The sequence below is a fragment of the Macaca mulatta genome, chromosome 18 (genome assembly GCF_049350105.2).
Source record: "Macaca mulatta isolate MMU2019108-1 chromosome 18, T2T-MMU8v2.0, whole genome shotgun sequence".
Classification (NCBI taxonomy): domain Eukaryota; kingdom Metazoa; phylum Chordata; class Mammalia; order Primates; family Cercopithecidae; genus Macaca; species Macaca mulatta.
This window is the reverse complement of record NC_133423.1, coordinates 43,306,671-43,330,050: the sequence shown is the minus strand read 5'-3', so window position 1 is coordinate 43,330,050 and position 23,380 is coordinate 43,306,671. Positions and strand designations below refer to the sequence as shown.

At 53.2% G+C, this 23,380-nt stretch overlaps 1 protein-coding gene across 4 annotated transcripts in view; it reads right to left on the bottom strand.

The window, feature by feature from the left end:
• LOC144336578 (uncharacterized) overlaps positions 1 to 23,028 on the bottom strand; it is a 28,140-nt gene extending 5,112 nt beyond the window's left edge. The window contains exons 1-4 of one of the 4 annotated variants that reach the window (XR_013408470.1): positions 22,862 to 23,028; positions 8,825 to 9,076; positions 3,264 to 3,413; positions 2,510 to 2,638 (exon numbers count right to left, since the gene is read on the bottom strand). Coding sequence is in view for 1 of the 4 variants with exons in the window: in XM_077975478.1 (XP_077831604.1) it covers positions 20,598 to 21,716 (1,119 nt within the window). In the remaining 3 variants the exon portion in view is untranslated. Of the gene's footprint in view, positions 1 to 2,509; positions 2,639 to 3,263; positions 3,414 to 8,824; positions 21,717 to 22,861 lie in introns of those variants that run through there. The other 3 variants (XR_013408471.1, XR_013408472.1, XM_077975478.1) reach the window with 3 other exon arrangements.
• Between the last annotated feature and the right edge of the window lie 352 nt (positions 23,029 to 23,380).

The following is a 23,380-nucleotide window of genomic DNA, read 5'->3' as shown; positions in this document are numbered from 1 at the left end:
CATTGTGTAGATAGGCCACATTTTTTTTTTACCCATTCATTCGCAGATGGACATTTGGTTGCTTCCACCCCTTGGCTGTGGGGGCAGTGCAGCTGTCAACACTGGTGTGCAGAAACCTCGTCGAGACCCTGCTTTCAGTTCTTTTGAACACATACCCACAAATGGGATTGCTGGATCGTGTGGTAATTCTATGTTGAGTTTTCAAGGCACTGCCGTACTGTGTTCGACAGCGGCTGCACCCTTTTACATCCCCCCAGCAGCGTACAGGGGCTCCAATTTCTCCATCCTCATCAACACTGGTCATTTTCTCTATTAAAAAAAACGAGGCCGGGCGCGGTGGCTCAAGCCTGTAATCCCAGCACTTTGGGAGGCCGAGACGGGCGGATCACGAGTTCAGGAGATCGAGACCATCCTGGCTAACACGGTGAAACCCCATCTCTACTAAAATACAAAAAAAAATTAGCCGGGCGAGGTGGCGGGCGCCTGTACTCCCAGCTACTCGGGAGGCTGAGGCAGGAGAATGGCGTGAACCCGGGAGGCGGGGCTTGCAGTGAGCTGAGATCCGGCCACTGCACTCCAGCCTGGGCAACAGAGCCAGACTCCGTCTCAAAACAAAACAAAACAAAACAAAAAAACGAGTAGCCAGCCTAATAGGTGTGAGGTGCTAGCTCACTGTAGTTTTTATTCACATTTCCTTAATGATTAGTGATATCAAGCATCTCTTTTCTTTTTCTGAGACAGGGTCTTACTCTGCTGCCCAGGCTGGAGTGCAGTGGCTTAATTTCAGTTCACTGCAGCCTCCGCCTCCTGGGTTCAAGCGATTCTCCTACCTCAGCCTCCTGAGCAGCCGAGACTATAGGCACCCATCACTACACCCAGCTAATTTTTATATTTTTAATAGAGACGGGGTTTTGCCACCTTGGCCAGGCTGGTCTCAAACTTCTGTCCTCATGTGACCTGGCTGGCTCAGCCTCCCACAGTGCTGGGATTATAGGCATGAACCATCACATCCAGACTTTTTTCTTTTCTTTTTTTTTCTTTAAGACAAGGTCTTATTCTGTCAGTCAGGCTGGAGTACAGCGGTGTGATCACAGCTCACTGCAGCCTTGATCTCTTGGGTTCAAGCAAACCTCCCACCCCAGCCTCCCAAATAGCTGGGACTACAAGCACACACCACCACGCCCAGCTAATTTTTGTATTTTTAGTAGAGACAGCATTTTGCCATGTTGCCCAGGCTGGTCTCGAGTTCCTGGGCTCAAATGATCTGCCATTCTCAGCCTCCCAAAGTGCTGGGATTATAGGCGTGAGTCACAGTGCCTAGCCTTAAATTTACTTTTTAGTTTTTAGAGATGAGGTCTCACTATGTTGCCCAGGCTAGAGTCGAACTCCTGGACTCAAGTGATCCTCCTGCCTCAGCCTCCCAAGTAGCTGAGACTATAGGTCTGAGCCACCGTGCCAGGCTCACTAGTCTCTTTTAGATGGAAAAGTATCCTGGAAAAATGAGGCTCTCAAGAAGCACAAGAGGCCCTGGGATGGGAGAGCAGGGAAGGTGGAGGTGGCAGGGAGGAGATGGGGGAACAGTTTGAGCCTGTCTCTGAAATCTCGTTAAGGCCGTTGATAGAAATAATTAGGTCTCTGTTCTCCTGAATTTGCTGGGTGAATTGGGCTGTGGGGTGGGGCAGAGGCAGCTGGGGTCTTGTGGAGCAAGGGGTGCCTTGTGGCTCCCTCCACAGCCTTCAGAGCCCCCAGATCCGGGACTCAGCCTGGAGTTTTTGCCCTCATACCTGCAGGCTTGACCCCTCTGATGAGGCCAGCTGGCATCATGCCCTTTGCTTCAACTCGAGGCTCCAGGCAGACCTGGACCTGCTGCCCTTCCTGGGGAGAGCACAGGACCTTTGCGGGAGGCGGGAGTGGAAGGAGGGAATGTGCTCAGGGCCCAGCTTTCTCAGGGCCGAGGCCCTGGGAGGAGACAGGCTCTGGGCTTCCTCTCCTCTCTGGGCTGCCCCTGCAACACGGTGTCTTCCTTGAATCTGAGCCTGCCTCCACCAAGGCCTCAGACCTGCCCCACTACACTGGCCTCCGGAGCAGCTACTCCTGAGGGCTGGATGGCCTGAGAGGGAGGCAGGAAAGGAAGGAAGAGAAGGAAGGTGGGCAATTAGCAGAAGCTATCCCGTGTCCACACCCAGCACACTCCTGGCTTCAAATGCCCCAAAGGTCACATGTAGAAAACATGAGACACAATTCCATCCTAGGGGCCCAGGTAATATGCCTGCAGGGTGAGTTAGATCAAGGTGCTTCACCTTACTGGACCTTGGTGCTTCACCTGCAAAATCGTGCTGACAATTCCTATCTTGAGGGCTGCTGTGAGGACTGTATCAGTTAATGCTTGAAAAGGACCCAGAGCTGTGCCTGGACCTAGAAAGTGCTTGCCTGGGGCATGGTCCCCACAGGGAGTCCTAGAGAGGCCTCGAAGGGGTGACAAAGACAAGAGGGTAGAAGAACAACTTACAAAGTTGGGCGCATGGCTAGGCGCGGTGGCTCACGCCTGTAATCCAGCAGTCTAGGAGGCCGAGGCGGGCAGATCACGAGGTCAGGACATCAAGACCATCCTGGCTAACACAGTGAAACCCCATCTCTACTTAAAAAATACAAAAAATTAGCCGGGCGTGGTAGTGGGTGCCTGTAGTCCCAGCTACTTGGGAGGTTGAGGCAGGAGAATGGCGTGAACCCGGGAGGCGGAGCTTGCAGTGAGCCGAGATCGTGCCACTGCACTCCCGCCTGGGCGACAGAGCCAGACTCCGTCTAAAAAAAAAAAAAAAGGTGGGGGCAGGTTAGGAGAGACCGGACCAGGCACCACCTGCCCAGCTTGAAGGCATAGGAGGAAGACAGTTCCGGTTCTGGGGCAGGTGACAGAGCTGCTTTTTGAAGACTGACCTCCGGGACTCGGTGGGGGGTCGCGGGAAGAACACAGCCTTGACCAAGCCTCAGCCTCTTGGGGCAGGCGGTGGGGAGTGGGACTTCCTCACCGCCTCCTTTTGCCTCTGACCTCCTGGCTGGGAGCCTCCCTGGCCCAACTGAGCAGGGAGGTGGGGAGGGGATCCCAAGGGGCTGGGGGCTGGGCAGCATTCAGGCCACCAGAGTCTATGAAAATGGATTTTTGGTTCTGACAAGGTTCTTCAAGACACCGTGAGAACAAGAAGCAAATTGCAAAAGCACACCCACCATGAGACCCATGCATATAATGGGAGAAGCCTCCCTGCTACCTCAGTTGCTGCTGTTAGCATGGACCCCGGAAGACGCACAGCAAGCCTGGGACGGCCGGGACTCCGGAAGGTCGGGAGGGAGAAAGGCGTCCTCTCCACACTGTGTGTTTTTTTATCACCTAAATCACGTGCACTTGACACAAATTCATGCTATAATTAAATAAATAACTTATTTAATTAGAAAATAGAAAACCCAGGAAAAACACAGAACGACTGCTCAAGTGTCCTCCAACTACCCGGAGGCTTTCTTCCAGGCAGCCTTGACACACGGGAAGGCCTGAAAACTTAGATTCTCATCAAAACTCCACCACCTAAGCCCTTCAGAGCCACACTGGGCCACAGGGCCCGCAGATAACAATATTTTCCCTTCTTCCCGCATGCCCCTGTGAAGAATGAGATGAAGAATTTCTGCAGAGACCCCTTGAAATGGCTAAAGTGCTTTGCACATGCCAGGGTGCCCCGGAACCTGCCTCAAGGGTAGGAAGGGGCTGCCATTTCCCCATGGCCCTGACACTGCCTGGAATATAGCCCGGCCCTGAGCTGGTGCTCAGCAGGTACCTGAATGAATGCATGACTGGGTCAGTCACGAACCTGAAGGAATGAGAGGAACTCAAGTCACCCGTGATACTGAGCCCAGCGAGGGGTCTGAGTCCTCACCTGGCCTGATGTATCTGATCTGTCAGCAGCATTCGCAGGGATGGCCTCCTCCCTGACTCATTTTCTTCATTTCTAGGCACAACCCTCCTGCCTTTCCCTCCTCACACAGGCTCCTCCCCCTCCTCCTCCCCCTCCCCCTCTACCCTTCCTTTTTCCCTTCCCCCTCCTCCTTTTACCCTTCCCCTCCTCCCTTTTCCTTCCCCTCCTCCCCTTTCCTTCCCCCTCCTCCCCTTTCCTTCCCCCTCCTCCTCTTCTTCCCTTCCCCCTCCTCCTCTTCTTCCCTTCCCCCTCCTCCTTCTTCCCTTCCCCCTCCTCCCCTGCTTCCTCTTCCTCCCTTCTCTCCATCCTCCTCCCCTTCTCCCCTCCCCCTTCCTCCCCCCCTCCCCCTCTCCTCTCTCTCCTCCCCTGCTTCCTCCTAGACTCCTTTCTCTCCTCCCTGCCCTCTTGGGTTAGATGCCAAGAACTCAGTCCACTCTGCTCCTTTGGCTCCCCGTCTCCTGGTGGTCTCATCCAGTCTCACCTGATGGCTGACAACACCCACATTTACTCTCCCGCCCAGACCTCTCTCCTCAAGTCCAGGCTCACAATTCCAACAGCTTCCTTGACCTCTCCTCATCGACCTCCAGTGACCTTATCAAACTCAATATGACGAACCTGAGCTCCTGAGCGTCTCCTCCCCAAACTGCTCTCCCTGAAGGACTCCCCAGTTGGGCTCATGGCAGCTTCGTATTACTCAGGCCAAAAACTTTGCAGTCACCCTTGACCTCTCTCTCTTGTACCTAGTGTCCAATCCATCGGGAAATCCTATTGACTCTGCCTTCAAAATATGGCCAGAATCCACCACCTCCCCACCGGCATTACCACGGCACTCTTGTCTGGAAATTTCGATTCCTCACTCTCGTTCCTGTGTCCACCCTTGTTCCCCTGCAGCCTCACATCAACATCGCAACCAGAGAATCCTTTCAAAATTCAGGGAATGTCACTGAGTCTTTGCTCAAAATGCTGACCCCTCCAAGGGCTGCCATTCACCCAGGGTAAAACCAAAGAACTGGAAGTGATCTTCACAGCGGCTCTCAACGTTGGGCCCCCGATCACCCACACGCGCGCCCGGGAGCTTGTTAGAAATGCAATCTCTCAGGCCCTGGCCTGGGCCTGCTGAACCAGAGACTCTGGCTGGGGCTGGGGGAGTAGCAAGCTGGGCCTTCCCAAGTCCTCCGGGTGATCCTGACAGCCCTGGCTCAAGTTGGAGGATGACTGGTCTGTAAGGACCTACCTGACGGGCCCCACGCCCCCATGCCCCAATCGATCACTTCATTCCAGCCACAGCCACAGAGCCCTCCTTGCTGACCAGCAGACACCAAGCCATGCCCTGCCCTCGGCCTCTGTCCTGGCTGTGCTCTCTGTACCTGTACCACCCACTCTCTCACTTCCTTCAAGTCGCGGCTCAGTGTCACCTTCTCTATTTAAAATTTCAACTCCTGGCCCAGGTGCGGTGGCTCACACCTGCAATCCCAGGACTTTGGGAAGCTGAGACAGGTGGATCACTTGAGGCCAGGAGTTTGAGACCAGCCTGGCCAACATGATGAAACCCCGTCTCTACTAAAAATACAATAGTGTAGCTGAGCATGGTGGCGGGCGCCTGTAGTCCCAGCTACTCAGGAGGCTGAGGCAGGAGAATCACTTGAACCTGGGAGGTTGCAGTGAGCCAAGATAGCGCCACTGCATTCCAGCCTGGGTGACAGAGTGAGACTCTGTGTCAAAAAACTAAAATAAAATGTCAACTCCATTTGTCACTATAGCATTTATTACCTTCTACTATTTCATACAATTTTCTTTTTTTTTTTTTTTTTTTTTTTTTTGAGACGGAGTCTTGCTCTGTTGCCCAGGCTGGGGTGCAGTGGCCGGATCTCAGCTCACTGCAAGCTCCACCTCCCGGGTTTACGCCATTCTCCTGCCTCAGCCTCCTGAGTAGCTGGGACTACAGGCGCCCGCCACCTCACCCGGCTAGTTTTTTGTATTTTTTAGTAGAGATGGGGTTTCACCGTGTTAGCCAGGATGGTCTCGATCTCCTGACCTCGTGATCCACCCGTCTCAGCCTCCCAAAGTGCTGGGATTACAGGCTTGAGCCACCGCGCCCGGCCTCATACAATTTTCTTATGGTGTTATTGCTTAGAGGCTAACTTCTCCCACTAGAACGTCAACTCCATTTGGACAGGAATCTTTGCCCCTTGTGTTCACTGATGCATCCGGAGAGCCTATAAAGGTGCCCGCCTCCAGCTGGGGAAGCACAGAATAAGTCTTTGTTGAATGAATGAATCAAAATCCACATAACCCCAAACAGCAATAACTACCAGTTCTTGAGCACATTTTATTCTGACCTCTTTTCAAACATTAGCTCTAATTCTCTCAGAATTCCTTTTTTTTTTTTTTTTTTTTTTGAGGTGGAGTCTCGCTATGTCGCCCAGGCTGGACTGCAGTGGTATGATCTCGGCTCACAGCAATATCTGCCTCCCGGGTTCACACCATTCTCCTGCCTCAGCCTCCCCAGTAGCTGGGATTACAGGCGCCCGCCACCACGCCCGGCTAATTTTTTGTATTTTTAGTAGAGACAGGGTTTCACCGTGTTAGCCAGGATGGTCTCAATCTCCTGACCTCGTGATCCGCCCGCCTTGGCCTCCCAAAGTGCTGGGATTACAGGCGTGAGCCACTGGCCCCCAGCCAAATTCTCTCAGAATTTCTACAAACTCACAGCACCATCTCCATTTTTTCTCTTAAATATAATTGTTTTTTGCTTTTTATCTTTTTAATTAATGTATTTTTTGCTGTTACAGTACTTGATTTTATTTGGTGTAAGTTTGGTTATTTGGCTTTTTTGATACATAATAATTGTACGTATTTGGGGCTGCATGTGATATCTTTTGATACATGCATACAATGTGTAGTGAGCAAATCAGGGCAATGAGCATATCTAGTACTTCCAACATTTGTCATTTCTTTGTGTTGGGAACGTTTCAAATCTTCTCTTCTAGCTATTTTAAAATATACAATAAATAATTGTTAACTGAAGTCATCATGCTGTGCTATCAAACACTAGAGCTTATTTCTTCTATCTAACTACATGTTTGTACCCATGAACCAACTTTTCTTTCTGTTTTTTTTTTTTTTTTTTTTTCTTTTTAGAGATGGAGTCTCACTCTGTCGCCCAGGCTGGAGTGCAGTGGCACAATCTCGGCTCTCTGCAAACTCTGCCTCCCGGGTTCAAGCGATTCTCCTGCCTCAGCCTCCTGAGTAGCTGGGATTACAGGGGTCCACCACCACACCGGCTAATTTTTTTGTATTTTTAGTAGGTACAAAGTTTCCCCATGTTGCCAGGCTGGTTTTGAATTCCTGGCCTCTAGTGATCTGCCCGCCTCGGCCTCCCAAAGTGCTGGGATTACAGGCGTGAGCCACCTCGCCCAGCCTTTGTTTTGAGACAGAGTCTCGCTCTGTCGCCCAGGCTGGAATGCAGTGGCATGATCTCAGCTCACTGCAACCTCCGCCTCCCAGGTTCAAGGAATTCTGCCTCAGCCTCCTGAGTAGCTGGGATTACAGGTGCCCACCAGCACACCTGGCTAATTTTTGTATTCTTAGTAGAGATAGGGTTTCATTATGTTGGCCAGGCTGGTCTCGAATTCCTGACCTCATGATCTGCTTCCCTCAGCCTCCCAAAGTGCTGGGATTACAGGCGTGAGCCACCGCACCTTAAGCTACCTTTCTATACCCACCCCTCCACCCTTACCATCTCCATTTTATGGACAGAGAACTGAACTCAGAGAGGATAAGCAGTTTGCCAAAAGTTGCCCAGGTAAAGGAGCTGGTGTTTGGTGTTTCCACCAGTCCTCTCAAAAGGTCACTGAATCCCACCAGCAGGCGGTGACACACAGCCTCACGCCACTGCAGTGTGGACACAGCCACCGTTGAAGAAACATGCAGTACAAGGTAACCCGGGCCCCAGCGGGCTGGGACGAATCCATCCTGGATAAAGGCACAAAGAAAGCTCCAGAATGTCTCATTCCCCCAGTGCTGGGCAGGGAACGCTTGGCTCCTGGGCGTCTGCTGTGGTGAGGAGGGGGCTGGGGAGCAGAGTGGGCTGATGTGGCAGCTGGGCCACCATCCAGCTTCCTCTAGATTCTCATACACATTTAGAGAATGTGCCCCTTCACCCAGTCTCTCAGCAACCGCCTTCTGCAGCGGGCGGGAAACGATCCATTAATGATACGTTAGGAAACCCTTACTGAAAATAATTACACCCTCCTCGGAGGGAGACGTGTCAAAACACGCTGGGAGGATTCGTCAGTGCAGGCAGAGCCCAGGGCCCGCCCCCTCCTCCCACCCACTCCTCTCTCAGCCTGGCATTTCTTCCATGCACAGACCTTTCCTCTCCCCTTCGTGAGGTGGGCACCCACAAAATCCACACCCCATCTTTTTTTCTAAACCACACTACTCAGCTAGCACAAGGTTCAGGGGATGAACAGCACGTTTTCAGAACAAAGCTCTGGATGTGCTGGGGAGAAGGACTGAAGCCAGGGCTGCCCTAGGCAATCAGGGATGGCTGTCATGGGGGCTATAGGACCAGGACCTGATTCCTGCGGTGGAGTTTGCAGAACCTTCCTGGGCTTGGAGGTCAGGCTCACCCGGGCTTCAACCCTATGTGGCCTTGAGTCAGTCTTTTTGTTTCTCTGTGCCTCAGTTTCCTCATATGTAAAATGGCCATAACAAATTTGTAGGGTTGTGACCTTCAATCAACGGGCCTCACTCTGTAGCATGGAACCTGGCACGCCCCAGGTGATCAACATAGGTGCCTAACGCTTTCACAGGACAAATGTGACTTCATAGTGAAAGCCAAAGTACATAGCACCACTTACCAAGTAGTGAAGAAGTTTGGAGGAGGAGAAAGATCCCAGCAGGCTGGGTAATTAGGAAGAGATGCATTTCAGAGAATGGGGAGGAATTGCAACATCAGTGGTACAGTGAAGGTCTTCCAGGCGAGGAGACAGTGACAAAGGGTCTGGAGCGACAAACACTTAGCGACATCCAAGAGTATCTCCTTGGTTTACTTGCGGTCTCCTTCACCAGAGCGCAGGCTCCACACGGACTGAGTCTGTCTGTCTGGTTCTCTACAACAGATGCTTAGATATTTGTTGAATGGATACAGGAATAAAACGAGATGTGCCAGGTGGACGGATCAGGCAGGATCCCAGGCCCCAAGCTGGGGAGCTGACTTTGGAGGCAGTAGGAGAACGGGAAGCATTTTGGTGACAATGTGCATGTGTACAAGAAATGCTTCTCTATACTGGGGTGGGTCTGGCAGGATTCGCTCTCCACTATTAAGAGGAGAAAGCTCTGGCGAGTGGGAGGGGAGTGGAGGTTTTTCAACATTTACTGGGTATACGTCCCTACTGTTCGGATTTGTAAAGTAACAAGTGTGTTCTGTAATTTTTTTAAAGTTTAATTTTAAGAAAATTGGGAAGCGCGGGAGCAGGGGAGGGGGGTGAATTGGTCTGTGAGGAGTGTCCGCCGGCGGGGGCTTTGACGGTCCTGCATTGCTCCTCCCATTTCTGCAGTAACAGGGAGAACTGGTGGGCGCTGAGGGACATCAGGGTCTGAGTGAGGGGTTGCTGGTGTCTCTCCTCCCAACTACCGCTGCCTGTTGAACAGTCCAGGTCCAGGGGGACTCGTGTGTGGCTCCCAAAAATGGCTGGTGGCCATGAGGGGAGAGGATGGCCACTGTCCCTCTCCCTGCCCCACCTGGGTCCCCTGCAGCAGGACTCTCTGCCCATTGAGGGAGAACCTCCCATCTATCAACTGTTGACTTTGGGGCCCTGGTTGAGACTGCAGAGGACCCAGGAGCCTCTGAGATTACCACCCCTCAAGGCTACACAGACACACACACACACACACGCACACACACACACATATACATACATCCCTTTCCTTATAAGTGAAGCTGTTTTCCAGCCTCTGAGACCATGACAAAATGGCGGGCCAAGGGCATTGCCAGAAGCAGGGCCAACACCAGAAGGCAGCTGGGCAGTTTCAGGGTGAGTGGGCTTTGCCTGGCAGAGAGGGACGGGGCCCCCAGAGCCAAGGCCTAGGCCTGGCACAGTGATGGTTTCAGCAGGAGGCTCAGGCTTCATGGGGAAGGAGGGCTGGAGGCAGCCATCTCAGAGGCTTCAGCCTTAGGGCCCTGGGGTGGCAGTAGGGGCGCCAGTGGTCTCTGCCCTTCAGAAAGACCAACCTAGAAGGGCCACAGAGGGAGACAGGCAGTGGCTCCCAGTGAGCACGGGGTGGGTGGGGTGGTTCTGAGGGAAGCCGTCCTGCCAAAGAGGCCAGAGGCAGCTGAAAAGGATGAAGGGCTCAGGGACGCGCCAATTTGCACATAGCCCAGAGCACACTCCGGTCCCCACCCTCACCCCCAGACGCCAACTGTCACCTTCAGTTGAGAGCTTTGGCCGGATCTCTCAAGATCATCCCTTTTATTTTCTAACTTTTCTTTACATGTTTGCTGAAAAAATGTTAAAACGGCACAAAAGATCTAAAGGAAGAAGTGAGCTTTGGCTGGGCGCAGTGGCTCACGCTTGTAATCCCAGCACTTTGGGAGGCTGAGGCAGGAGGATTCCTTGAACCCAGGGGTTTGAGATCAGTCTGGCAACATGGCAATACCTTGTCTCTATAAAAAATTTTAAAAATTAGCCAGGCTTTGATTCCAGCTACTCAGGAGGCTGAGGTGGGGGGATGACTTGAGCCAGGGAGATTGAAGCTGCAGTGAACTGTGATCGAGCCACTGCATTCTAGCCTGGGTGACGGAACAAGACCCTTTCACAAAAAAAAAAAGAGAAAAAAAGAAAGGTGCTGCATTTCCAGCACTTAGAATAGCATTTGTTCATACTAGTTTCTCAATAAATATTCACAGAATACTTGAAAGAGAAATAAATGAATGTCTACCCCATCCCCAGCCACCTCCTTCCAGTTCCACTCTCTGGATTTGACTGTCTCCCTCTCTCTATGTGTGTTTATTCTCTATTATTATCTACCTTTGATTTGTTTTGTTTCTGCAAACTTGAGCTCATCTTCTACATATTCCTCCATGACTTGCTTCTTCTTTTAAAGACACACTATCAAAAAAGATCTTTCTCAGTCATGCCATGCCTGGGATTCATAGTAGAGGCGCCATAGTTTATTGGAGCAACCTGTTCTTGGTGGGCATTCAGCTGCCTCTAATATTTTGCTAATTCAGACACAAAGTTGCATGGACATCTTTCCATACTACCTTCATAGCAGGGGCTTTTATGAGGCCGGGCGCAATAGTGCTCACGCCTGTAATCCCGGCACTTTGAGAGGCCGAGGCAGGCGGATCACGAGGTCAGAAGATCGAGACCAGCCTGGCCAACATGGTGAAACCCCATCTCTACAAAAATTAGCTGGGCATGGTGGCGGGCGCCTGTAGTCCCAGCTACAGGCTGAGGCAGGAGAATTGCTTGAACTCGAGAGGCGGAGCTTGTAGTGAGCCGAGATCCTGCCACCTGTGCCCCAGCCTGGGTGACAGAGCGAAGACTCCGTCTCAAAAAAAAAAAAAAAGCGCTTTTATGAAATATTTCCTAGACATGGAATTGCTGGGTTGAAAGCAATATGTACTTAAATGTTGAACAGCTATTGCTAAATTAACCCCAAAAAGGCTGCATCCATTTTCATTCAAACTGATAGTAAATGAGCCATTCAGCCACATCCTCCCCAGCAATGCATATTACCAATATTTTACTTTTTTCCAGTCTGGTAGAGAAAAAATATCTCATTATTGTCTATTTGTACTGGAGCAAATAAGCATCTTTTTATAAGTTTATGAACCATTTTATTTTCTTCTGGGAATGTCTTCTCCCCACCTTTTGCTTATTTTTCTATTGTATTATCTTTTTCTTGTGTGCAGATTCAGGATACTAACACTTTATATTTTACATATATTGCAAATATTTATTTTCTCATAGTGTGTCTAGCTTTGAACTTTTAAAATGATGCCTTATTCTCCCCTTTCTGTTTCCAAGTAGCCAAAGGATTTCCTTCTGCTTCCTGGGTGCTCCTCACCTCCCTGAATCCCAGGGTAAACATGATGGGGACTCAGACCCTCAGACTGTGTTGGTATAAGAGCCAAGCTTGGCCGGGCGCGGTGGCTCAAGCCTGTAATCCCAGCACTTTGGGAGGCCGAGACGGGTGGATCACGAGGTCAGGAGATCGAGACCATCCTGGCTAACACGGTGAAACCCCGTCTCTACTAAAAATACAAGAAAATTAGCCGGGCGAGGTGGCGGGCGCCTGTAGTCCCAGCTACTCGGGAGGCTGAGGCAGGAGAATGGCATGAACCCGGGGGAGCGGAGCTTGCAGTGAGCTGAGATCACGCCACTGCACTCCAGCCTGGGGCACAGAGCAAGACTCCGCGTCAAAAAAAAAAAAAAAAAAGCCAAGCTTGGAGGGGCTTAACCAGGAGGGGCATTATGTCAGGCAGGAACCCCGGACCAGGTGGATCCCAGCCTCTGAGCCTCCCCCAGGGCTGCAGCCACACTCCCTGGCCCACTAGCCTGATCCAGGCCCCAAACTTCTGGGCAGAGGGGTTTCCCTAGGAAAGGAAGTGAGCGGAGCTGCGGGTGATTTGCTCCTCCCAGATGCTATCCTGCTGGCCTCCAGAGGAGAGAGGTGAGGGCAGACCCAGCCAGCAGGGCCCTCTCTGCAGCACTGCTTCCGAGGCACCCAGATAGGGGAGACATGCTGATAGACTTTTCTGGAAGAAGGGGGGCTCTGGCTCCAGTGGGCAGACTGCCTGACTGACTGCATTACAAGTCCAGGGGAGACACCAGCCTTATCACTTGGGCCTCTGGAAAATGGGCCAATGGAGGGGCGGCCTCTGGAGCGCAGCCTCACCACTGCCTGGCCAGCCCTGCTCAGCAGCCATGAGCATCGCTGCCCTTTGTGAAGCATCTGGGTTGTTCTCTATTGTAAAAGCATTATATGCTATGTACGAAAACAGGAGCCATCCCAGAAGCAAGCCCTGTGTGTGCGGCCGCCTGGATCCCGTTCCAGACCTGGGGTCTATACTGGAGCTGATCAGACCCCTTCTATTTATTTATTTATTTATTTATTTATTTATTTATTTATTTATTTTTGAGACGCAGTCTGGCTTTGTTGCCCAGGCTGGAGTGCAGTGGTGCAACCTCGGCTCACTGCAAGCTCTGCCTCTTGTGTTCACGTCATTCTCCTGCCTCAGCCTTCCGAGTAGCTGGGACTACAGGTGCCCGCCACCACGCCTGGCTAATTTTTTTTTTTTTTTTTTTTGTATTTTTAGTAGAGACAGGGTTTCACTGTGTTAGCCAGGATGGTCTTGATCTCCTGACCTTGTGATCCACCCACCTCGGCCTCCCAAAGTGCTGGGATTACAGGTGTGAGCCACCATGCCTGGCCGATCAGATCCCTTCTACCACTTCTCAAGTCATTTTCTCCCGCGTTCCCCAAAATACATCCATATCATCCCAACTTTCAAGGATTGCGGTGCAGCAATACTTTACTTTACTTTTTTTTTTGAAACAGAGTCTTGCCCTGTCGCCCAGGCTGGAGTGCAGTGGTGTGATCTCAACTCACTGCAATCTCTGCCTCCTGGGTTCGGCGATTGTCCTCCCTTAGCCTCCTGAGTAGCTGGGATTACACGCGCACTACCACACCCGGTTAATTTTGTATTTTTGGTAGAGACGGGTTTTCACGATGTTGGCTAGGCTGGTCCCAAACTCCTGACCTCAGGTGATCCACCCACCTCAGCCTCCCAAAGTGCTGGGATTACAGGTGTGAACCACTGGCCCGGCCTATATACAATACTTCCTAGAGATGTAAAAGTCTCAATCTTACGTGTGGCTATGCTCCCTTTCGCGGCCCTATTATTGTGGGGTTTTTGTGTTTTCTTTTAGAAAACTTTTCTTTCTGTCTTTTCTTTCTTTCTTTTTTTCTTTTCTTTTTTTTTTTTTTTTTTTTTTTTTGTTATGGAGTCTCACTCTGTTGCCCAGGCTGGAGTGCAGTGGCACAATCTTGGCTCACCACAACCTCTACCTCCCTGGTTCAAGCAATTCCCCTGCCTCAGCCTCCCGAGTAGCTGGGATTACAGGCACCCACTACCATGCCCGGCTAATTTTTTTGTATTTTTAGTAGAGACAGGGTTTCACCATGTTGGCCAGGCTGGTCTCGAACTCCTGACCTTGTGATTCGCCCACCTAAGCCTCCCAAAGTGCTGGGATTACAGGCGTGAGCCACTGCGCCTGGCCTCAAAAACTTTTACCATGAAATAGGCATCAACTAAGGTGCATGCAAGACAAATGTGCAGTGGAATAAATGATTCAAAAGGAAATGCCTGCAGCCACACAGATCGTGGGAACATTTCCAGCACCCCAGATGCCATCCTCCTCCTGGGGGGCCCCTCCCAGTAGTCCCAAGCTTCTCTTCCTCCTTCCCCCTAAATGTAGCCACTGTCTTGACTTGATGGCAATCACTTCTTGCTGGACTTCACATTTTTTCCCACTATGGTTTGACTTTGCCGGTGTGTCTCTCTATTTTTCACCCTGGGTCAATTTCCTGGAGTTTTCAAGGCAGGACTATTGGGTGCCTGATCCAGGCCACCCGTTCCCTCTGCACCCCACTCCTCCTCCCAGTCGCCCAGCCCACAGCCCACACTTCATCCCACAGGGAGTCAGGCTAGGGAGGCCGCAGGCTAGCAGTCCACAGAGGGGAATTCCTTCTCCACCCCTCGCTGCTGCACAGCCTCAGGGAAGGTTATTCAATGCTTTAGGCTCCAGTGTCTCCTCTATGAAGTGAGCTCTTGGGAAGGCTGAATGTTGTAATGCTTGGAGAGGGTCTGACTTTCCTCCTCGAACCTTCCCACCTCCCTACTTTGGCTATTTCTATTCCTGGCACCTGGCATGCTTTTTCCTTCCCTTTTCACAGAATCTCGGATTTCTCCATCATAGCCCAATCCAAACGCATTTATGACCCTCTGTCCGATGACTTGCTCCTCCAGATTTATTTCTCATACTGCATCCCTACATTCTAAAAGGCTAATAAAAGCCTCTGCTATTCACTGGGCCTGCAGCCTCTTTCGATGTGTTATCCATAATTCTTCCATCAACTAGAAGTGGATTATAGCTCTGGTTTATAGATGAGCAAATTGAGGCTTGCAGAGGGTAAGTGATTTTGCCCAAGGTCACAGAGTTGGTGAACGACAAAACTGGGAATTCAACTCTGTCTCTCCAGTCGGGCCGTGTTAGCCCACGTGACACCTTTCTTCACCCAGTTCACAGTGGCTGTGGCCATTTCCAAGGCAGCTGCCTCACGCTCCTGACCGGGGAACTACACAGAAGTGGTGAAGAGCATCAGAGCCAGAGCCTGGGCCTCGGCTCCAGCGCAGCCACTTTCCGCCCGCTACCTTCAGCTTCCTCCTCTGTAAACGTGGGATGAAAGATAGCACTTACCACCTCTGCAAACCTGCCAGCCAAGAGGCCAAAGACCGCTTCCCCCATCTCGTTGTTATCAGCATTAAATGAGTTTATAGTCGCTCATTCCTGTGCCTGCTACGCTCCACAGATGTTACTCGTTATGCACATTCCTCGCTCGGGGCTCCCAGAGGCCCAGCTTTTGTGCAGGGAAACTCGTGCAGCCCCAGCCTCCAGTCTAGCCACACAGTTGACGCCCCTCCACAAGCCTCCCAAAAGCCACGGCTGTGCGTCTCCCATTCACCCACAAACCATCTCTTTGTGGAGCCTTGAAGCTGGGGGTTGGGGGAACCTGGCCCTTACACTGATGATGAAGGATCCCGAGGGCTCTGGGAGCCTCCAGCGGGTCCCAGCTCTGTGGCAGGAGGTTGGGCCACCAGGCAACATCCATCACCTTGGGTCTCAACCCTTCCCTAAGCCTGGGCCTGTCCTGAGGTGGGTGCATCCATCTGACCCAGGAGCACTGGGGGTGCTGGAGGTGAGAGAAGGCGCGTGCAGGAGCCAGTCTTAGTTGGGCACCCTGAGTATGCTGGACCACATGAGAGATGCTTCACAAATATTCTGTATTTTTCACTACCCTGTGAGATAGGTGATGTCAATTCCCACCTTATACTTGTGAAAAAGAGGCTCAGAGAGATTAAGCAACATACTCAAGGTCACATAGTTTTGGAATTCATACCAGGCCTGTCTGACCCCAGAATCCAGGTTTTCCTTCTACAACTAACTTACTGCCCTAAGGCGGACAGTCCTCTGGTGTTAGCCGCGGGCAGTCCTGAGGGAAGGATAAAGGTGAGATCCTCAACTCTCCCAAATAAGGGCCCGTCTCTGCTTCACAGAAACAGACATTTCAGAGCTTTAAGAGAGGGGGATTGTGTGGAATCTCTAGATAGATTTGGGGAGTATTGCCGTCTTAATAAGACCAATTCATGAACATGGGATTCATGAACATGGGATGTCTATTTGTTGTAATTTTAAAAAATTTCCTTCAACAACGTTTTATAGTTTTTAGAGTATAAAAAGACCTACTTTTTTTTTTTTTTTTTTTTTTTTTTTGAGAGAGGGTCTCACTTCCATCACCCAGCCTGGAGTGCAGTGGTGAGATTATGGCTCCCTGCAGCCTTGACCTCCCAGGTTCAGGTGATTCTCCCACCTCAGCCTCCTGAGTAGCTGAGACCAAAACCTGGCTATTGTTTATTTTTTGTAGAGATGGGGTCTCACCATGTTGCCCAGGCTGGTTTTGAACTCCTGGGCTCAGGTGATCTGCGTGCCTTGTACTCTCAAATACTACATTTCTTTTGTTAAAGTTATTCCTAAGTATTTTATTCTTTTCTATGCTATTGTAAATAGAATTGTTCTTTAAATTTCATTTTAGATTCCGCATTTCTAGTGTATGGAAATAAAGTCAGTTTCTGCGTATTGATTTTATATCCTGCAAATTTGCTGAACTTATTAGTTCTAATTGTCTCTTAATGGATTCTTTAGGATTTTCTTTACATAAGAGCTTGTCATCTGCAAACAGAGATTGTTTTACTTTTTCCTTTTTAATCTGTAGGCATTTTACTTATTTTCTTGCCTGATCACCCTGGCTGGCACCTCCAGCACCGTGTTGAGCAGAAGTTGTGATGGGGACACCCTGCCTTGTTCCTCCTCTTAAGGGAGAAGCGTCAAGGTGCTAGTGACAAGTTTTCATAGAAATCTTATGGGATTGAGGAAGTTCCCGTCTGTTCATAGTTTGTCAAGTGTTTTTATCACAAAAGGTTTTAAGCTATCATCATGTCATAAGAATATTTAAGAGATGCAGGAGGGCACACGGCCCCTCCCCTGCTCAGGCTTGTCTGATCCCTGCATGAGGTACTCAGTGCTACTCCCACACCCCTTGCCTCCTCCCCAGAGGTGACCGGTCTTGTATTCCAATTCCCACTCAAGTCTCGGATGGGAGAGCTCTGTCTCCATGAATGTATACCCCTCTCCCACCAAAAATAAAACTAAAACCCCATCGCAGCCCTGAGGCTCTCGGGTCTGGGGCAGGGCCCGGTCCCCTGGCCTGTGAGTAGACACAGCCTGGAGGGGACGGGGTGGGGGAAGCCTGAGGAGGGCTGAGAGGGGAGCCAACAATGGAGGGAGGGAAAGCTGTCAGCTCACGGCCCTCGGATACACGGGGTCTGAGGAGGGAAAAGGGGCTGGCAGGGCCGAGCCAGGGTGGCTGTGGGTCTCCTGTCACCAGCTCAGAACGTGGCACAGAGTGGATGCTCCTCCCCGGGTTTACAGGCAGAGGTGAGAGGTGAGTGTGTGTGTTGGGGGAGGAGAGGGATGAAGGATGAGCGAGAAGGGCTGGTGGAGCAGGAGAGACCTCAGGGTCAGGGGCTGGGGGACTCGGGGGAGCCCTCTCCAGCGCTGGAAGCCCGTTCTCCCCCCTCCAGGGTGGGGGGGCATTCTTTTCAGGTGACTCACGCGCCCTGCCTGCTCAGCTCCACACGCCCGGGCTCCCGGGCTCTAATGAAGATAATGAGGCCAAGGAGGTATTTATGTGCGTCCTCCTGGGGGAACCTCGTGGCCTCCCAGCCCTGACCTCAGTGCTCATCGGGACGGCCCCAGGCGTCCCAGGCCGGTGCCAACTTGCAGGAGGAGGAAACTGAGGCCCAGGAGGGAGCGGGTCCACTCACAGATACCGCCCTGGGGGCAGAGGCTCTCAAGAAGCAGGAAGCCCCCTGCTCCCTCCACCAAACCCGTGGAAATCAGGGCTGTTAGCACAAAAAGGCCCAGTGAGGCTGGCTCCTTTCTTTTTTTTTCTTTTTTTTGAGACAGAGTCTCACTCTGTCACCGGGCAGGAGTGCAGTGGCGTGATCTCACTCACTGCAACCTCTGCCTCCCGGGTTCAAGCAACTCTCCTGTCTCAGCCTCCTGAGTAGCTGGGACTAGAGGTGTATGCCACCACTGTGTTTTAAGTAGAGACGGGGTTTCAGCATGTTGGCCAGGATAGTCTCGATCTTTTGACCTCGTGATCCGCCCGCCTTGGTCTCCCAAAGTACTGGGATTACAGGTGTGAGCCACCGCGCCCGGCCTGGCCAGCTCCTTTCTAGGGTGTGCTGGGATTACAGGTGTGAGCCACCACGCCCGGCCTGGCCGGCTCCTTTCTAAGGTGTATCTGCGTGCAGGGTCCACCCTGCCTCCACGGCCCCCGCCTGCACCACCCCAACTTCCAACCATGGGGGTCACAATGCTGCCCTCCCAGGGGATGCCCCTGCTGCAGACCTACCCCACCTGGCCAGGCACTATTGGGGAAACCAAGGCAGGGGCTTTGCCCTCACTCTGGGGAGTCTGAGGAGTGGCATGAACCCAGCAAGGCACAGGAGAGGCAAGGGACAGGTGGGCCTGCAGGAGCAGCCGAGCTGATCTCCTGACCCCTAAGGGCCTGGGTCTGGGCCTTTGCAGGAGGGGCCCGGCTTCATGCACCCCTGAGCTCCTAGGGCCCCCTTAGCAGGCCTTGGCTGGGTCAGAGGCCCTGAGGCCCTGCCGCTCCTTACGAAGCAACGGCCCTGCTCAGGGTGAGTGAGGAGAGGCCCAGGCAGCCTTGCTTCATTTCCAGGGCCGCCATCTCCCCAGCTCTGGGGTGGCTTTGCCTTTGGGGGCTAGTAGTCCCAGCAAACCTCTGCATCTCCCTAGCTGCGGTCAGCAGGCCCCTCCTCCGGCAGACCCTGCCCCTCGCACTCTACAAGGATGAGCGGGGGTCCCTGGTGGCAAAGCCCAGGGCCAGGCCTCTATCCCCGGCCTGGGGGTGCCCTGGCCTCGCTTATTCTCAACCCTGACCTGAGCTCAACCTGCGTGGCTGAGGGACAGAGGCCACTGTACCCTGGGCCTGGGGTTAACGGTGTCATCTGCTAAGCCTCCATTACCGAGAGTGCCACCAAGTCCTCTCCACGCATGTTCACATCTAACCCCCACGGCAGCCGCCTGAGGAGGCTTCTATTAAACCGTGCCGAAATAGAGTGAGGTCTAGAGAGGGCGTATCCTCGTCCTGGGAAAGGACACAGCAGGGACTTGAAGTGTCCTGGGAACTGATCCTCAGCCCAGGGATTGCTGTGTCCCAGGACTGCCGGCTCCTCCCACACCTCAGACCCCCCCAGCCAGGCATGAGAGAGGGCTGCCAGCTGGAGGCGCCTGGGGGGGCCATCTGCAGAGGGCTGTCTGGTTCATCTCCTCACCACCCAGGCCACGGCTGGGGAATGGCTCACGCCACGGCAGGGGTGGGAGGGACTCCTGCCTGCCAAGGAGCTGGAGCTCTGGGTGCAGGTTGGGGAACCAGCCCCTGGGGTAGGGTCCTCAGGCAGGGCCACCCCAGAGCACACAGTCACGCCCCTGGCATTGGGCGCACACCTGCAAGGAGCCCCTCCGGGCCTGGGCTCTGGGGCACCAGTGTCCCAGGCCTGGCAGTGCCATCCCGAAGGGAAGCAGAGGTGGGAGAACAGTGGGGAAATGAGCTGGGAGCCCAGGGGTGTGGGGGCACAGCTCTGCCATCCAGCCCTGGCCCGCCCGACAGGCTGGATGACCTTCCACAGTCTTTGTCCTCTCTGGCTGCAGGCCACAGCTGTGAAGTACAGCCTTCCCTCGAGGACACCCAGCCAGGGCCCCTCCCGCCTGGAGTCCCCCTGGCCCCATGAGGTGAGCCCTATCTTGGCTGCAGGTGTGTGTGTGCGTGTGAGTGTGAAGGAATGATTGAGTCAGTGTGTGTGAGTGAATGAGTGTGTGTGATGTGTGTGGTGTGTGATGTGTGGCGAGCATATGAGTGTGAATGAGTGTGTGATGTGTGGAGAGTGTGAGTGAATGTGTGAGCTGTGTGGTGAGTGTATGAGTGTGAATGTGTGAATGAGTGTGTGTGATGTGTGGTGTGTGATGTGTGGTGTGTGATGTGTGTGGTGTGTGGAGAGTGTGAGTGAATGTGTGAGCTGTGTGGTGAGTGTATGAGTGTGAATGTGTGAATGAGTGTGTGTGATGTGTGGTGTGTGATGTGTGGTGTGTGATGTGTGTGGTGTGTGGAGAGTGAGTGAATGTGTGAGCTGTGTGGTGAGTGTATGAGTGTGAATGAGTGAATGAGTGTGTGTGATGTGTGGTGTGTGATGTGTGGTTAGTGTATGAGTGTGAAGGAGTGTGTGATGTGTGGAGGGTGTGAGTGAATGAATGTTTGAGCTGTGTGGTGAGTGTATGAGTGTGAATGAGTGAATGAGAGTGTGATGTGTGTGGTGTGTGTGTGGTGTGAGTAAATGAGAGTGTGTGATGTGTGTGATGTGTGTGTGAATGAGCGTGCGTGTGGTATGTGTATGAGTGTGAATGAGTGAATGAGAGTGTGATGTGTGTGGTGTGTGTGTGGTGTGAATAAATGAGAGTGTGTGATGTGTGTGATGTGTGTGTGAATGAGCGTGCGTGTGGTATGTGTATGAGTGTGAATGAGTGAATGAGAGTGTGATGTGTGTGGTGTGTGGTGTGAGTAAATGAGAGTGTGTGATGTGTGTGATGTGTGTGTGAATGAGCGTGCGTGTGGTATGTGTATGAGTGTGAATGTGAGTGAATAAGAGCGTGTGTGATGTGCGGCATGTGTGTCAGAGAATGAGCATGTGTGTGGTGTGTACAAGAGTGAATGTGAGTGAATGTGTGTGATGTGTGGCGTGTGTGTGAGTGAATGAGCGTGTGTGTGGTGTGCACGAGTGTGAATGTGAATGAGTGTGTGTGATGTGTGTGGTGTTTGTGTGGTGTGAGTAAATGAAAGTGTGTGATGTGTGTGATGTGTGTGTGAATGAGCGTGCGTGTGGTATGTGTATGAGTGTGAATGTGAGTGAATAAGAGCGTGTGTGATGTGTGGCGTGTGTGTGAGAGAATGAGCATGTGTGTGGTGTGTACAAGTGTGAATGTGAGTGAATGTGTGTGATGTGTGGCGTGTGTGTGAGTGAATGAGCGTGTGTGTGGTGTGCACGAGTGTGAATGTGAATGAGTGTGTGTGATGTGTGGTGTGTGTGTGTGTGTGTGTGTGTGTACGCACATGCGGGGATCCCTGTGAGTCTGGGACTGAGTGATGAAAGGTGCTCCAATGTCCCCCGGGCCACCCATTCACTGTTTCCCAGCAGCCTGGGTCCTGCTGTAACGGCTGAGCCTGAAGAGCTGACCCCCAGGCAGCACCGGGGTGACGACCATGACTGTGCTCCACACAGCAGCGGGGTGTCAGGCAGGAGGGGGTGGCCTCTCTGGCCATCAGACTGCCCTGGCTGTAACCCTCGCCCCAGCTTCCTGCCCCTACATCCCCCAGCAGTTCTGGGGCAGGAGGAATCGTGGCCAGCCTAAGGACAGGGGACGTGGGTGGATGTGCAGACTCTAGCACCCTCGGCCTTCCTCTCCACCCAGGGAGGCTGCCCTGTGTGTCTCACCCTGTGCCCCATGCCTCTTCCACCCTCACCCCTGCTGTAGATCGTCCCGGCCCCCATACCAGGCTCCCTGGTGGCGGCTTGCTGTGGTTGGGGGTGGAAGTCTGGCAACCCACAGGCCCCTCCCCTCATTCCCCCATCCTGGCACCTCTGCTGTCTGAGTCCCCTGAAGGCTCAGGTGGCCTGGAGTTGTCTTTCTTGCCTCGGGGGAGCTGACATTGGAAGCCCCAGTCATGGTCTCTCTCGAGTCCAGACCTATGTCTATGGTGGTTTCTTCATGTCCACAGGAATGTGTCATCCCCGCCACAGACTCAGCATGCCTGAAAACAGCCTCCTCGTCTCCCCTCGGCCCCAAAACACGCCACCTCTCCACTGACGACGTCCCCCCAGGCTCCCCGCCTGAGGCCATCACCTGGAACCAAATTCCACCAGGACGGACAGAGGCGGCCGCGTGGTGGGCGAGGGGAAGGTGGCGCTGGCTCTGGAGCTGGGGGAGCTGGTTTAAGCCCCTGCAGTCCCTGCGTGACCCGGGGCCCAGAGCTACTCCTCAGGCCTCGGGTTCCCCTCTGTTTCGGGGCTGGTGGGAGAGTGGCTGAGACAGGGTGAGGTGTGTGCGGAGTGGCAGGGGGCTCGGCCAGTGTGGGTCCCGGACCCCGCATAGGAACCCTTGCAGTCATCAGGGCCCAGCTGCAATTGCCTGTGAGGGCCCCGCCTCCCCGGCCTCCCCTCCCCTCCCACACAGCTGTCCAGCTCCACCGTGACCTTTGCCAAGCCACGCCCCGGCTCAGACCCCTCCAGGGCCGGCATGGTCACCACACTGGAGTCCAGTGCCACTGCCCCCACTGCCACAGCCGGGCCCTGACTACCCCTCTGGCCCTTCCCCAGGACATCCCATCCCCGCCTCCAAGCGAAGTGCACAGCTGTGTGGTCTGTCACCTCCATCTGCAGCAGGCAGCCCCCAGGGGCCCTCACTCACCCCCTTTTCCCTCACCAGGCTTCCCTGTTGTCCAGTGTTGGGTGAGAAAGGTGGAGGGGACATGAAGCCCCGGATGGAGGTGCAGCACCAGCGAGAAAGCTCCAGCCTGCGGGAGGGACTCTCGGGCTCAAGTCAAAGCCAGGAGCTCTGGGAAACATGGGCTCAGCCACCACACCCCATGGAAGGGACACACCCTTCCCTGCCTGATGGTAGGGCCCATGGTAGACACAACCCATGACCTCACCTCTCCTGGCTCCAGGCCACAGCCCTGCCCACTTCTGGAGAATTCCATGACTCAGGTAACAGAGGAGGGGCCTAGCCAGTCTCAGAGCCAAGGTCACGCCATCCTACACCTTGCTGTCCCCATAGCATCTGCAGGAGGGGCACGCCAGGACTGGAGGGCACTGCCTCCTCCTCTTGACCCAGGGAGCAGCCTCACGAGGGGGAAAAGAGACTGTAGAGTGGTGAGCCCAGGTTTGCAGCTCCCGCAGCCAGGGCACGAGGGGCTGGGAGGCGGGG